Source organism: Tachyglossus aculeatus, chromosome 20 (genome assembly GCF_015852505.1).
Source record: "Tachyglossus aculeatus isolate mTacAcu1 chromosome 20, mTacAcu1.pri, whole genome shotgun sequence".
Classification (NCBI taxonomy): Eukaryota; Metazoa; Chordata; class Mammalia; order Monotremata; family Tachyglossidae; genus Tachyglossus; species Tachyglossus aculeatus.
The window spans coordinates 2,841,415-2,856,143 of NC_052085.1; the positions used below are offsets into that span (position 1 = coordinate 2,841,415).

Genomic DNA, 14,729 nt, shown 5'->3' on the forward strand with positions numbered 1-14,729 from the left:
TGGGGCTCACAGTCTTCATCCCCATTTTGCAGATGAGGTAACTGAGGCCCGGAGAAGTGAAGTGACTTGCCCAAAGTCACACAGCTGACAAATGGTGGAGTCGGGATTTGAACCCATGACCTCTGACTCCAAAGCCCGGGCTCTTTCCACTGAACCACGCTGCTTCTCCTTGGCACATAGTAAGCGCTTAACAAATGCTATTATTATTATTATTATTATTATTATTATTATTATTATTATTATTATTATTATCCGCCCCGGTGCCAAGGAACAGAATTCTCTTCTGTGTGTCAATTTGCTCATCCTCTTCTTCCTCGGACCGTCCACGTCTGTGAGAAGAGCACAGACACAATCGGCTCTTACGTTCCTTCCATGCGTTATTAAGAAAAGATGCTTTTCAGCCTCAGCTCTCTACCTGGAGCGAGCAACGCGGGAAGAAAAACGTTAAAATAAAACGATACACGCTTCCACCTCCGTCACGTCTCTCTTCTCTGTTTCCCCTGCCTGTCTATATTTATTTATTCTTCTTTATTCTTCTCTCCTCCCCAACCTCAAGTTGTAAATATGTTTATGTCTGCCTCCCCGTTTGGAGGGTGAGCATCGTGTGGACAAAGAGCGTGTCTTGTGCACACTTCCTGGACTGTCAATATATTCTGTTATCACTGCTGTTATTCTCTGACAGATTTGGAGACTGGCAGCGCTTTGAAAATTAGGCTAAAGTTCTGTTTACCAAAAGAAAAAGAAAAATATGGGGCGGGGGGCACTAGGGCTCTTGATTCCAACAGCTCATTTTCTCCCGACTTGGTATCAATCTGCACGATGCGCTCAGGCGCGCCCTTTTTCTTAAAAAAAAAATGGCATTTTTTAAGCGTTTACTATGTGCCAGGCACTGTACTTAGCACTGGGTTTGAGACAAGGTGTGGATACGCTGTTTAGAGAAGCAGTGTGGCTCAGTGGAAAGAGCACGGGCTTGGAAGTCGGAGGTCATGGGTTCTAATCCCGGCTCCACCACTTATTGGCTGTGTGACTTTAAGCAAGTCACTTTTAACTTCTCTGTGCCTTAGTTACCTCATCTGTAAAATGGGGATTAAGATTGTGAGCCCCATGTGGGACAACCTGATCACCTTGTATCTCCCCAGCGCTTAGAACAGTGCCTTGCACATAGTAAACACTTAACAAATGCCATCATTATTATTATGCAGTCCATGTCCCACATGGGGCTCCCGGTCTTAACCTGCATTTTCCAGATGTGGAAACTGAGACCCAGAGAAGTTAAGGGACTTGCCTAAGGTCACACAGCAGACAAGTGGAGGAGCCATCCCGGTTCCTTCTGACGCCCAAGCCCGTGCTGTATGCACTGGGCCATGTACTTCCCTCTAAGGATAGGAAATGAAGCGAATGGAGCGGTCCACCAGGATGCTCTTGGGAGCCGAGGGATGCGGTTTCCAAGGCAACCAAGGTTGTTTCCCTGGCTTCCAGCAGCGTGGCTCAGTGGAAAGATCACGGGTTTTGGAGTCAGAGGTCAACATATTTATTACTCTGTTTATTTATTTATTTATTTTACTTGTACATTTCTATCCTACTTATTTTATTTTGTTGGTATGTTTGGTTCTGTTCTCTGTCTCCCCCTTTTAGACTGTGAGCCCACTATCGGGTAGGGACTGTCTCTATGTGATGCCAATTTGTACTTCCCAAGCGCTTAGTACAGTGCTCTGCACATAGTAAGCGCTCAATAAATACGATTGATTGATTGATTGATGATGAGTTCAAATCCCGGATCTGCAAATTGTCAGCTGCGTGACTTCGGGCAAGTCACTTAACTTCTCTGTGCCTGAGTTACCTCATCTGTAAAATGGGGATGAAGACTGTGAGCCCCCCGTGGGACAACCTGATCACCTTTGTAACCTCCTCAGCGCTCAGAACAGTGCTTTGCACATAGTAAGCACTTAATAAATGCCATCATTATTATTATTCTAGCCTCTCCCACCCCTTCCCAAGGACACTGCCCAAGGAAGAACAGCCTCAGGGGACTGACTTGCTTGGCCATTTGACTTCCATGCCCGGCTTCCTGTGCAGGGCGGGACTGAGGCGGGACTGAGGCATGGCCCTGGGTGTTAGAAGGTCATGGGTTCTAATTCTGACTCCACCACTTGTCTGCTGTGTGCTCTCGGGCAAATCACTTAACTTCTCTGTTCCTCAGTTACCTCATCTGTAAAATAATGATAATAATAATGGTAATTGTTAAGTGCTTACTCCGTGCCAAGCACTGCTCTAAGCGCTGGGGGTAGATACAAGGCTATCAGCTTGTCCCACGTGGGGCTCACAGTCTTCATTCCCATTTTACAGATGAGGAAACTGAGGCGCAGAGGGGTTAAGTGACTTGCCCAAAGTCACATAGCTAACAAGCGGCGGAGTCGGGATTAGAATCCACGACCTCTGACTCCCAAGCCCGGGCTCTTTCCACTAAGCTACGCTGCGCTAAACGCTGAAATGGGTACAATTTCATTCGATTAGTCACAACCCAGGTTATTACAGAAGAAGACGGGGACATAAAACGGATAGCAGCACTAGACTGCCAGGCTAAAAAATAATTGAATACATGATTGAATACATGTAGGCAAACACAGAGGTACTAGGCAACAGATGTGGGAAAGCTGCGGGATGCTTATTATTTATTATCATTCCTTGTACTTATTGTATTTATTGTACTTATTATTGCATTCTCTCAAGCGCTTCAAACAGTGCTTTGCATATAATAATAATAATAATGGTATTTGTTAAGCACTTACTATGTGCCAAGCACTGTTCTAAGCGCTGGGGGTGATACAAGGTAATCAGGTTGTCCCACGTGGGGCTCACAGTCTTCATTCCCATTTTGCAGATGAGGAAACTGAGGCACAGAGGGGTTAAGTGACTTGTCCAAAGACACGCAGCTAACAAGTGGCAGAGTCGGGATTAGAATCCACGACCTCTGACTCCAAAGCCCGGGCTCTTTCCACTAAGCTATGCTGCGCTAAGCCCTGAAATGGGTACAATTTCATTCGATCAGTCACAACCCAGGTTATTACAGAGGAAGACGGGGACATAAAATAGATAGCAGCACTAGACTGCCACCCTAAAAAATAATTGAATACATGATTGAATACATGTAGGCAAACACAGAGGTACTAGGGAACAGATGTGGGAAAGCTGCGGGATGCTTATTATTTATTATCATTCCTTGTACTTATTGTATTTATTGTACTTATTATTGTATTCTCTCAAGTGCTTCAAACAGTGCTCTGCATATAATAATAATAATAATTTGGTATTTGTTAAGCGCTTACTATGTGCTAAGCACTGTTCTAAGCGCTGGGGGTGATACAAGGTAATCAGGTTGTCCCACGTGGGGCTCACAGTCTTCATCCCCATTTTCCAGAGGAGGTAACTGAGGCACAGAGAAGTTAAGTGACTTGCCCAAAGTCACACAGCTGATAAGTGGCAGAGCCAGGATTAGAACCCGTGACCTCTGACTCCCAAGCCCAAGCTCTTTCCATTGAGCCACGCTGCTTCTCTATATAGTAAGTGCTCGGTAAATACCAGTGATTGATCGATTTGAGGGACAGCTAGAGGAGGACTGAGGGCAGAGCTAGGGAAAAGCTGGGAAGAGTTTGGGAAAAACTGGAGGGAGAGCTGGGAGAAAACTGGGGGAGGGCTGGGGGAGAGTTTGAGGAAAGTCTTGGTAAACCTGGGGTAAAGCTTGGGGAAAGAGTTTGGGAGAGAGCTGGATGTGGGGGGAGGGCGTTGAATTGGATAATAATAATTATAATTATGGTATTTGTTAAGCGCTTACAATATGCCAAGCACTGTTCTAAACACTGGGGTAGAAACAGGGTAATCAGGTTGTCCCACGTGAGGCTCGCAGCCTAATCCCGACTCAACCACTTGTCAGCTGTGTGACTTTGGGCAAGTCACTTCACTTCTCTGGGCCTCAGTTACCTCATCTGTAAAATGGGGATTAAGACTGTGACCCCCCCACGTGGGACAACCTGATGAACTTGTATCTACTCCAGCGCTTAGAACAGGGCTTGGCACATGGTAACTGCTTAACAAATACTGTTATTATTATTATTGTTATTATGTAACTGAAGTCCAGAGAAGTGAAGTGACTTGTCCAAGGTCACGCAGCAGACAATCGGAGGAGCCGGGATTAGAACCCACGACCTCTGACTCCCAAGCCTGGGCTCTTGCCACGAGGCCACATGTCTGCTGTGTGACCTTGGGCAAGTCACTCAACTTCTCTGTGCCTCAGTTCCCTCATCTGGAAAATGGGCATGAAGACTGTGAGCCCCACGTGGGACAACCTGATCACCTTGTATCTCCCCAGTGCTTAGAACAGTGCTTGCACATAGTAAGCGCTTAACAAATACCATTATTATTATTAGGCCCAGAGAAGTTAAGTGACTTTTCATTTAATCATATTCATTGAGTGCTTATTGTGTGCAGAGCACTGTACTAAGCGCTTGGGAAGTACAAGTGGGCAACATAGAGAGATGGTCCCTCCCCAACAGCGGGCTCCCAGTTTAGAAGGGGGAGACAGGCCATAAAAAGCGCTTAGTCCAGTGGTCCGCATTCATTCATTCAGTCGTATTTATTGAGTGTTTACTGTGTGCAGAACATTGGAGTAAGCGCTTGGGACTTGTCCAGGGTCACACAGCAGACAAGTGGCGGAGCCGGAATTAGAACCCACGACCTTTGACTCCAAGCCCAGGCTCTTGCCACTAAACCTCGCTGCTCCTGGATGGTCTGTCTACATATGTTGCCAACTTGTATTTCCCAAATCAGCCCCACATGGGACAACCTGATTACCTTGTATCTACCCCAGTGCTTAAAACAGGGCTTGGTTCATAGTAAGCGCCTAACAAATACCATTATTATCTTCTAGATTGTGAGCCCGCTGTTGGGTAGGGACCGTCTCTATATGTTGCCAACTTGGACTTCCCAAGTGCTTAGTACAGTGCTCCGCACACAGTAAGCGCTCAATAAATATGGATTGAATCGATGAATGAATGAATGGTCAGGGCTTCGCGCTGGTTGGGAAAGGACTGGTCTAATCCCGTCTCTATATCTTGCTAACTTGGACTTCCTGAGTGCTTAGTACAGTGCTCCGCACACAGCAAGCGCTCAATAAATACGGACTGAATCGATGAATGAATGAATGGTCAGGGCTTCGCGCTGGTTGGGAAAGGACTGGCCTAATCCTGTCTCTGTATGTTGCCAACTTGGACTTCCCAAGTGCTTAGTACAGTGCTCCGCACACAGCAAGCGCTCAATAAATACGGATTGAATCGATGAATGAATGAATGGTCAGGGCTTCGTTCTGGTTGGGAAAGGACTGGTCTAATCCCGTCTCTACATGTTGCCAACTTGGACTTTCCAAGTGCTTAGTACAGTGCTCCGCACACAGTAAGCGCTCAATAAATGCGGATTGAATCGATGAATGAATGAGTGGTCAGGGCTTTGCGCTGGTTGGGAAAGGACTGGTCTAATCCCGTCTCTATATGTTGCCAACTTGGACTTCCCAAGTGCTTAGTACGGTGCTCCGCACACAGCAAGCGCTCAATAAATACGGATTGAATCGATGAATGAATGAATGGTCAGGGCTTCGCGCTGGTTGGGAAAGGACTGGTCTAAGCCCCTACAGCTTGGCAGAGTCGGCGAAGATATCTTCGAGGCGCAGGTGACAAATCTTCTTCACCTCGTCCATGGCGGTGGCCAGCTCCTGTTTGGGCGGCTGGCGGGCCCGGCGGGCCAACTCCCGCAACACGGTGGCCTTATCGCTGAGCCGGGCAGCCATCACGAAGGGAAAGTTGAAGCGAGCTCTGTACTGAGCGTTCAGCTCGGCCAGTTGGCGCTTCTCCTCGGGCTGCAGGGCCGTGAGGCCCGCTTGACCCTGTTCCCTCTGCGACTCTTTGGTCAGTGTCCCCCTTTGCAGCTCTGGGCCGGCCAGGTCCGGATGGCACCGTAGGATGCCCTCCTGTCCTGAAGGGAAGAGAACACTTTAATGAACACCCCCATCCCACCCCCTCTGGATGTCAGCCGTGCCCCTAGTCATTCACTCAATCCTATTTATTGAGTGCTTACGCAGTACATTTATTTATTACCCCATTTATTTATTTATTTACCCCCCCCCCCCCTTTTAGACTGTGAGCCCACTGTTGGGTAGGGACTGTCTCTATATGTTGCCAATTTGTACTTCCCAAGCGCTTAGTACAGTGCTCTGCACTCAATAAATACGATTGATTGATTGATTTTACTTGCACATATCTATTCTATTTATTTTATTTTGTTAATACATTTTGTTCTGTTCTCTGTCTCTCCCTTCTAATTAATTACTTAATGATGGCATTTGTTAAGCGCTTACTATGTGCAAAGCGCTGTTCTAAGCGCTGGGGGGGACACAGTGGGATCAAGTTGTCCCACTTGGGGCTCACAGTCTTAATCCCCGTTTTTCCAGATGAGGTAACTGAGGCTCAGAGAAGTTAAGTGACTTGCCCAAGGTCACACAGCAGACTTGTGGTGGAGCCAGGATTCGAACCCATGACCTCTGACTCCAAAGCCCGGGCTCTTTCCACTGAGCCACGCTGCTTCTTTTAGACTGTGAGCCCGCTGTTGGGTAGGGACCGTCTCTAGATGTTGCCAACTTGGACTTCCCAAGTGCTTAGTACAGTGCTCTGCCCACAGTAAGCGCTCAATAAATATGATTGAATGAATGTCCTGCAAGGAAGAGACCACCCCCATCTCACCCCCCTGGACGTCAGCCGTGCCTCTGTTTCCCCCCACCCCCGGGCCCCCTACCCGTTGTTGGGTAGGGATTGTCTCGTATTTGTTGCCGAACTGTTCTTTCCAAGCGTTCAGTACGGTGCTCTGCACACAGTCAGCGCTCAGTAAATACGATTGATTGAATGAATGAATGACGGGGGCGGTGCTGGGGAGATCAAACGGAAAGCCCATTGAGTTGGAAACTCCCCGAGGGGAGGGACCATGTCTTCTACTTCCAGTAGTGCCCACTACAGCGCCCAGAAGGAGCCTAGTACAGTGGTTGGACATGTAGAAGCCTCCCAGTCAGTGCTCTACTACCCCTACTACTACTAAACTGTGGTATTTGTTAAGCGCTTACTATGTGCCAGGCACTGTACTAAGCGCTGCGATAGATACAAGGTGATGAGGTTGTCCCCCGGGGGGCTCACAGTCTTCATCCCCATTTGACAGATGAGGTAACTGAGGCACAGAGAAGTTAAGTGACTTGCCCTAGGTCACACAGCAGACAAGTGGTGGAGGCGGGATTAGAACCCACGTCCTCCGACTCCCAAGCCAGTGCTCTTGCCACTGAACCGTGCTGCCTTTCAAAATTATTCATTCAATCGTATTTATTGAGTGCTTACTGTGTGCAGAGCACTGTACTAAGCACTTACTTGTTAAACACTTACTATGTGCCAAGCACTGTTCTAAGCGCTGGGGTAGATTCAAAATTATTCATTCAATCATATTTATTGAGTGCTTACTGTGTGCAGAGCACTGTACTAAGCGCTTATTTGTTAAACACTTACTATGTGCCAAGCACTGTTCTAAGCGCTGGGGTAGATTCAAAATTATTCATTCAATCATATTTATTGAGCACTTACTGTGTGCAGAGCACTGTACTAAGCACTTATTTGTTAAATGCTTACTGTGTGCCAAGCACTGTTCTAAGTGCTGGGGTAGATTCAAAATTATTCATTCAATCATATTTATTGAGCGCTTACTGTGTGCAGAGCACTGTACTAAGCACTTATTTGTTAAACGCTTACTATGTGCAAAGCACTGTTCTAAGCGCTGGGGTAGATACAAGGTAATCAGGCCGTCCCATACGCGGCTCACAGTCTTCATCTTCTAGACTGTGAGCCCACTTTTGGGTAGGGACCGTCTCTCTATGTTGCCAACTTGGACTTCCCAAGCGCTTAGTCCAGTGCTCTGCTCACAGGAAGCGCTCAATAAATACAACTGAATGAATGGATCTCCATTCTCCAGATGAGGTCACTGAGGCACAGAGAAGTTAAGTGGCTTGCCCAAGGTCACACAGCAGACAAGTGGTGGAGGTGGGATTGGAACCCACGACCTGTGAGTTTAGCCCTTTTTTGATGCTTTAAACTAAGGGGCTGAATTTGAGTTATTCCACCGTCCAGGACAGAGGACGCAGGTGACTTGAGGCGCTCCCAGGGTGACCAGAGGGGATCGGGAAGGGCAGAACCGGGAATTCTGGGTTGGATCAATGGAGAAGCAGCTGGGCTGGTTTTCCTGGGGCTCTTCGTGCCCCACCTGCACCGTCTTAAGAAGAATTAGAGGCCACACGTGTTTCTAAGATGGGCTCTTTCTTCATGTCTCCTTCACTAGAAACATCCAAGTTTACCTCTTTCCCGCAACCGAGAGGCAGGACGGCCTAGTGGATAGAGCAGGGGCCTGGGAGAGAGAAGGACCTGGGTTCTAATCCCGCTCTGCCACTTGCCGCCTGCGTGACCTTGGGTAAGTCGCCTCACTGCCCTCATCTGTGGAATGAGGATTAAGACTGGGAGCCCCACGTGGGACAGGGACTGTGTCCCGGGGGGATTAGTTTGTAGCCTAGTCAATCGTATTTATTGAGCGCTTACTGTGTGCAGAGCACTGTACTAAGCACTGGGAAAGTACAATTCAATAACAGGGACAATCCCCGCCCAACAGCGGGCTCAGAGTCTAGAAGGGGGGAGACAGACATCAAAACAAGTGAACAGGCATCAACAGCATCAATATAAATAGAATTATAGATACATACATCAACAGCATCGATATAAATAGAATTATAGATACATACACATCATTAATAAAATAAATAGAGTGAGAAATATGTACATAAGTGCTGTGGGGAGGCGGGTAGAGCACAGGGAGCGAGTCGGGGCGATGGGGAGGGGAGGAGGAGCAGAGGAAAAGGGGGCTTTAGGCCTGGCATATACTGGATACTATGGGATGGAGAGACTAGGTATTCAAACCATAACATCCTTGCTCTTTAGGAGCTAACACATAATTATGAAACTGAAAAATTGAGAGCCCTGCTAAACCGATAACACCGTAAAACTGAGAAACTATGTTGAGTTACATAAGATGACAACGGGATGGGCTGGACGCCATTTTGAATTTCCTTTCCATCCTGATTAAAGCTCATCTAAAAAAGTAGTGATCATGAGGACAAAATCATTAAATGTGTATCTACCTCGGCTCTTGGTGCCGTGCCTGGACAATAATAGACGCTTAACAAATACAAAAAAAAAATAACCAACAGTTTCAGAACTATTGGGCAATGTTGACTTTGGTCGTTGCTGCAGCGGAGTACAGTTCTCCCTTCCCTTCTGCGTCTCTCCCCTCTTGACGTGGGCCAAGAGGAAGGGAGCCAGGTGTCCTGGGCCCAGAGAAGCTTCCTCCTCCTCCTCTTCCTCTGCTCCTTTGCTTCCCGAGCAAAGAGTCTCCGGATTCGAGGGCATTGGAGCTGATTGGGGAGGGATGTCTGGGGCTTTGGGTTTCTAGGCCGCGGAAGCAGCTCTTCCCACCCTGGACTTCAGAAGAAAAAATCTGTCACCACCTCCGGTTCCCTGCGCCTTTCTCTTGTCCGCTCCTTGAGGGCAGGGAACCAAGCCCTCTCCTAATGATGGCATTTGTTTATTTATTTATTTTATTTGTACATATCTATTCTATTTATTTTATTTTGTTAGTATGTTTGGTTTTGTTCTCTGTCTCCCCCTTTTAGACTGTGAGCCCACTGTTGGGTAGGGACTGTCTCTATATGTTGCCAATTTGTACTTCCCAAGCGCTTAGTACAGTGCTCTGCACATAGCAAGCACTCAGTAAATACGATTGATGATTTGTTAAGCGCTTACTATGTGCAGAGCACTGTTCTAAGTCCTGGGGGAGGATACAAGGTGATCAAGTTGTCCCACGTGGGGCTCGCAGTCTTAATCCCCATTTTACAGATGAGGTAACAACTGAGGCCCAGAGAAGTGAAGTAACTTGCCCAAAGTCACACAGCTGACAAGTGGCAGAGCCGGGATTTGAACCCGTGACCTCTGACTCCAAAGCCCGGGCTCTTTCCACTGAGCCGCGCTGCTTCTCCTCCTAAGGTTCAGTACAGTGCTCTGCGTCCAGGGCCTCGATGAAAAATCATTGACTGATTGAACATGGCTCTGTCTGGCTCTAGTCTCTACCTCCTTCCCCTTATTGTCTTTTTTCAGGCGTAGCTTTGGCGTGGTTGCCGCCTCCGCAAGCCACACCGGTGGCACAGCCTTTTCCTCCTCCTCCTCGAGAGATCAATCGTAGTAGTATAATAATAATAATGGCATTTATTAAGCGCTTACTATGTGCAAAGGACTGTTCTAAGCATTGGAGAGGTTACAAGGTGATCAGGCTGTCCCAGGGGGGGCTCACAGTCTTAATCCCCATTTTACAGATGAGGTAACTAAGGCACAGAGAAGTTAAGTGACTTTCCCAAAGTCACACAGCTGACAGTTGGTGGAGCCGGGATTTGAACCCATGACCTCTGACTCCAAAGCCCGTGCTCTTTCTACTGAGCTACACTGCGTCTCCAAGCATGTACTGAGCGCCTAAAGCACGGCCTTACACCCTGCGAAGCCAGCAGGCAAGCTTGTACTTCCCAAGAGCTTAGTACAGTGCTCTGCACACAGTAAGCGCTCAATAAATACGATTGAATGAATGAATGATAGGGAGCACACAGTCTCTGTCTGTCGCTCTGTCTCTCCCTGACTTGCCAAGGCACTTAACTTCGCTGTGCCTCAGTTTCCTCATCTGTACACTGCGGGCTGTTCTCTCTCCCACTTAAACTGTGAGCCCCTTGTGGGACAGGAACCATGTCCCTAATGCTTAGAGTGTTTGGCACACAGCTGTTAATTATTATTATTATCAGTATCAATAATAATATTTATGAGATTCAAGTTCCTCATCTGTAAAATGGGAACGATACCGTTCCTCTCCTTCCCTCTTAGAGGGGAAGTCCCGCGTGGGGCAGGAATAGAATCCGATTTGCGGCTACCCCAGCGTTTAGTGTACAGTGAGCACTCAGCAAATGCCATCACTGTCAAAGGCAGTGACCGTGTCACTGGGGTTGTGTCATGGCATAATGGATAGAACACTGCCCTGGGAGTCAGAAGGTCATGGGTTCTAATCCCGCTCCACCACTTGTCTGCTGTGTCACCTTGAGGAAGTTGCTTAACTTCTCTGGGCCTCAGTCACCCCATCTGGAAAATGGGGATTAAGACTGCGAGCCCCACATGGGACAACCTGATTATCTTGTATCTACCCCAGTGCTTAAAACAGTGCTTGGTTCATAGTAAGCGCCTAACAAATTCCATTATTATTATTATTATTAACAGTGATTGAGTCTGTAGTCCACACAGCTCTTAGGGTCAATCAATCAATCAATCAATCAATCGTATTTATTGAGCGCTTACTGTGTGTAGAGCACTGGACTAAGCGCTTGGGAAGTACAAGTTGGCAACACATAGAGACAGTCATCATCATCATCATCAATCGTATTTATCGAGCGCTTACTATGTGCAGAGCACTGTACTAAGCGCTTGGGAAGTACAAATTGGCAACATATAGAGACAGTCCCTACCCAACAGTGGGCCCACAGTCTAAAAGGGGGAGACAGAGAACAAAACCAAACGTACTAACAAAATAAAATAAATAGAATAGATACGTACAAGTAAAATAAATAGATAAATAAAATGATACCCAGGGGAGATTTGCTGCCTAATTCGAAGCCGTGATTTATTAGAGGCCCGGGATCTTTTAGACTGTGAGCCCACTGTTGGGTAGGGACTGTATATGTTGCCAATTTGTACTTCCCAAAAGCTTAGTACAGTGCTCTGCACATAGTAAGCGCTCAATAAATACGATCGATGATGATGATGATGATTGGGTTGAAGGCCCAGTGCTTACCTGAGCGGGGCAGGGAGTCGATAAAGTCGCCCAGGCGCCTCTCAAAGTCCGCGGGGCTGGAGAAGGGACGCTGCCCCCAGACCGCGGCCGCCGCGAGGGGACACTTCTCCACCACGTTCCCGAAAACTTCGATGAACTCCCCAAAGTCCATGGCGTTGACGGTTCGCATGTCCATGGCACTGGCCACTCGGGTGTCCAAAGCACCGGCCACTTGCGTGTCCGCAGCTCTGGTTTTGTGCATGAACGGCTGGGCAGGCCCTTGCCCTCCCAGGGTGAAGGTGACTCAGAGAACTTATGCAATGGACAAACTGGAGGTTGAGACACGTCACCGGGCCTGAGGCCGTCCCAAATTCATTCGATCGTATTTATTGAGCGCTTACTGGGTGCAGAGCACTGTACTAAGTACCATTCGGCAACAGAAAGATACCATCCCCTATCCAACAACAGGTTCACAATCTAGAAAGGAGAGACAGACAAGAAAACAATACAAGTAGCCGGGCGTCAATACCATCAAAATGGATAAAGATAATTATAGATATATGCACAGCATTCAGAAAATAGAGTAATAAATATGTACAAATATACACAAGTGCTGGGGGCAGGGGAAGGGGGTAGAGCAGAGGGAGGGAGTCAATCAATCAATCAATCAAGCAGCGTGGCTCAGTGGAAAAAGCCCGGGCTTTGGAGTCGGAGGTCATGGGTTCAAATCCCGGCTCCACCACTTGTCAACTGTGTGACTTTGGGCAAGTCACTTCACTTCTCTGGGCCTCAGTTCCCTCATCTGGAAAACGGGGATGAAGACTGTGAGCCCCACGTGGGACAACCTGATCACCTTGTAAATTCCCCAGCGCTTAGAACAGTGCTCTGCACGTAGTAAGCGCTTAATAAATGCCATTAAAAAAAAATCAATCGTATTTATTGAGTGCTTACTGTGCACAGAGCACTGTACTGAGCGCTTGGGAAGTACAAGTTGGCAACATATAGAGACGGTCCCTACCCAACAGTGGGCTCACAGAGTCGGGGCGATGGGGAGGGAGGAGCAGAGGAAAAGGGGGGCTCAGTCTGGGAAGACCTCCTGGAGGAGGTGAGCTCTCAGTAGGGCTTTGAAAAGGGGAAGAGAGCTAGTGTTGGCGGATGTGAGGAGGGAGCGCATTCCAAATTGCTGACGAGTCAGTGGTTTTAGTGGGGGCGAAGGGCAGGGCAACCTCTTTTACGATGCCATTCGCCTTTTGAGAAGCAGCGGAGCTTAATGGCAAGAACTCGGGCTTGGGAGACAGAATAATAATGAATAATTCCGGTATTTGTTAAGCGCTTACTGTGTGCCAAGTACTGTGTGCCAAGTACTGTGTGTACTTGTTGAGCCCCTTCCTTCCTCTCCCCCTCGTCCCCCTCTCCATCCCCCCATCTTACCTCCTTCCCTTCCCCACAGCACCTGTATATATGTATATATGGTTGTACATATTTATTACTCTATTTATTTATTTATTTATTTATTTTACTTGTACATTTCTATCCTATTTATTTTATTTTGTTGGTATGTTTGGTTCTGTTCTCTGTATCCCCCTTTTAGACTGTGAGCCCACTGTTGGGTAGGGACTGTCTCTATGTGTTGCCAATTTGAACTTCCCAAGCGCTTAGTACAGTGCTCTGCACATAGTAAGCGCTCAATAAATACGATTGATTGATTGATTGATTGCCAAGCATTGTTCTAAGTGCTGAGGTAAATACAAAATAATCAGATTGTCCCATGAGGGGGTCACAGTCTCAATCCCCATTTTACAGATGAGGGAACGGAGGCCCAGAGAAGTTAGGTGACTTGTCCGAGGTCAGTAATCAGATTGTCCCATGTGGGGCTCACAGTCTCAATCCCCATTTTACAGATGAAGGAACTGACGCCCAGAGAAGTTAGGTGATGATGATGATGATGATGGCATTTGTTAAGCGCTTACTATGTGCAAAGCACTGTTCTAAGCACTGGGGCAGATACAGGGGGATCAGGTTGTTCCACACGGGGCTTACAGTCTTCATCCCCATTTTACAGATGAGGCAACTGAGGCACAGAGAAGTTAAGTGACTTGCCCAAGGTCACACAGCTGACAATTGGCAGAGCTGCGATTGACTTATCCAAGGTCACACAGCAGACAGGTGGCAAAACCTGGATTAGGACCCGTGGCCTCTGACTCCCAAGCCCGTGCTCTTTCCAGTAGGCCACGCTGCCCTTCAAAGATGTGGGTTCTAATCCCGGCTCCGCCGCTTGTCCGCTGGGTGACCCTGGGCAAGCCGCTTCCCTACTCTGTGCCTCAGTTACCTCATCCGTAAAATGGGGGTTAAGACTGTGAGCCCCACGTGGAACAACCTGCTTCCCTTGTATCTACCCAGGCGCTTAGAACAGTGCCTGGCACACAGTAAGTGCTTAACAAATACCATCATCATCATCATTCTTCGACTTTAGGATTTCTGTCTGCAGCCGTTGAGGGGCTAAGGATGAAATGAACGTTCGTTGTGGGCAGGGACTGTCTCTATTTGTTGCCGAATTGCTTTCCAAGCGCTTAGTACAGTGCTCTGCACCCAGTAAGCGCTCAATAAATACGATTGAATGAATGAATAATGAATGAATGAATGAATGGAGAAACCTGGATCTTATCTTAGGGCGCCACCCAGTGGCCACAGCTCGACACAGCCTGTTCATTCATTTAATCGTATTTATTGAGCGCTTACTGTGTGCAGAG

The 14,729-nt window shown here is 47.6% G+C and overlaps 1 protein-coding gene across 3 annotated transcripts; it reads right to left on the bottom strand.

Moving 5' to 3' along the window:
• Positions 1-253: 253 nt before the first annotated feature.
• On the bottom strand, positions 254-12,226 carry URAD (ureidoimidazoline (2-oxo-4-hydroxy-4-carboxy-5-) decarboxylase). Of its 3 annotated transcripts, none has more exons than XM_038762013.1 (3): positions 12,001-12,226; positions 5,738-6,021; positions 254-329 (listed from the first exon to the last, which is right to left on the bottom strand). In XM_038762013.1, exons 1-3 carry the CDS (start codon positions 12,173-12,175, stop codon positions 300-302), a joined length of 489 nt encoding a protein of 162 aa, XP_038617941.1. In that variant the 5' UTR covers positions 12,176-12,226; the 3' UTR covers positions 254-299. The 3 variants fall into 3 exon arrangements, with proteins under 3 accessions (XP_038617941.1, XP_038617942.1, XP_038617940.1); XM_038762014.1 differs by lacking the exon at positions 254-329 and adding an exon at positions 364-415; XM_038762012.1 differs by lacking the exon at positions 254-329 and having other exon boundaries at positions 4,991-6,021; positions 12,001-12,223.
• Between the last annotated feature and the right edge of the window lie 2,503 nt (positions 12,227-14,729).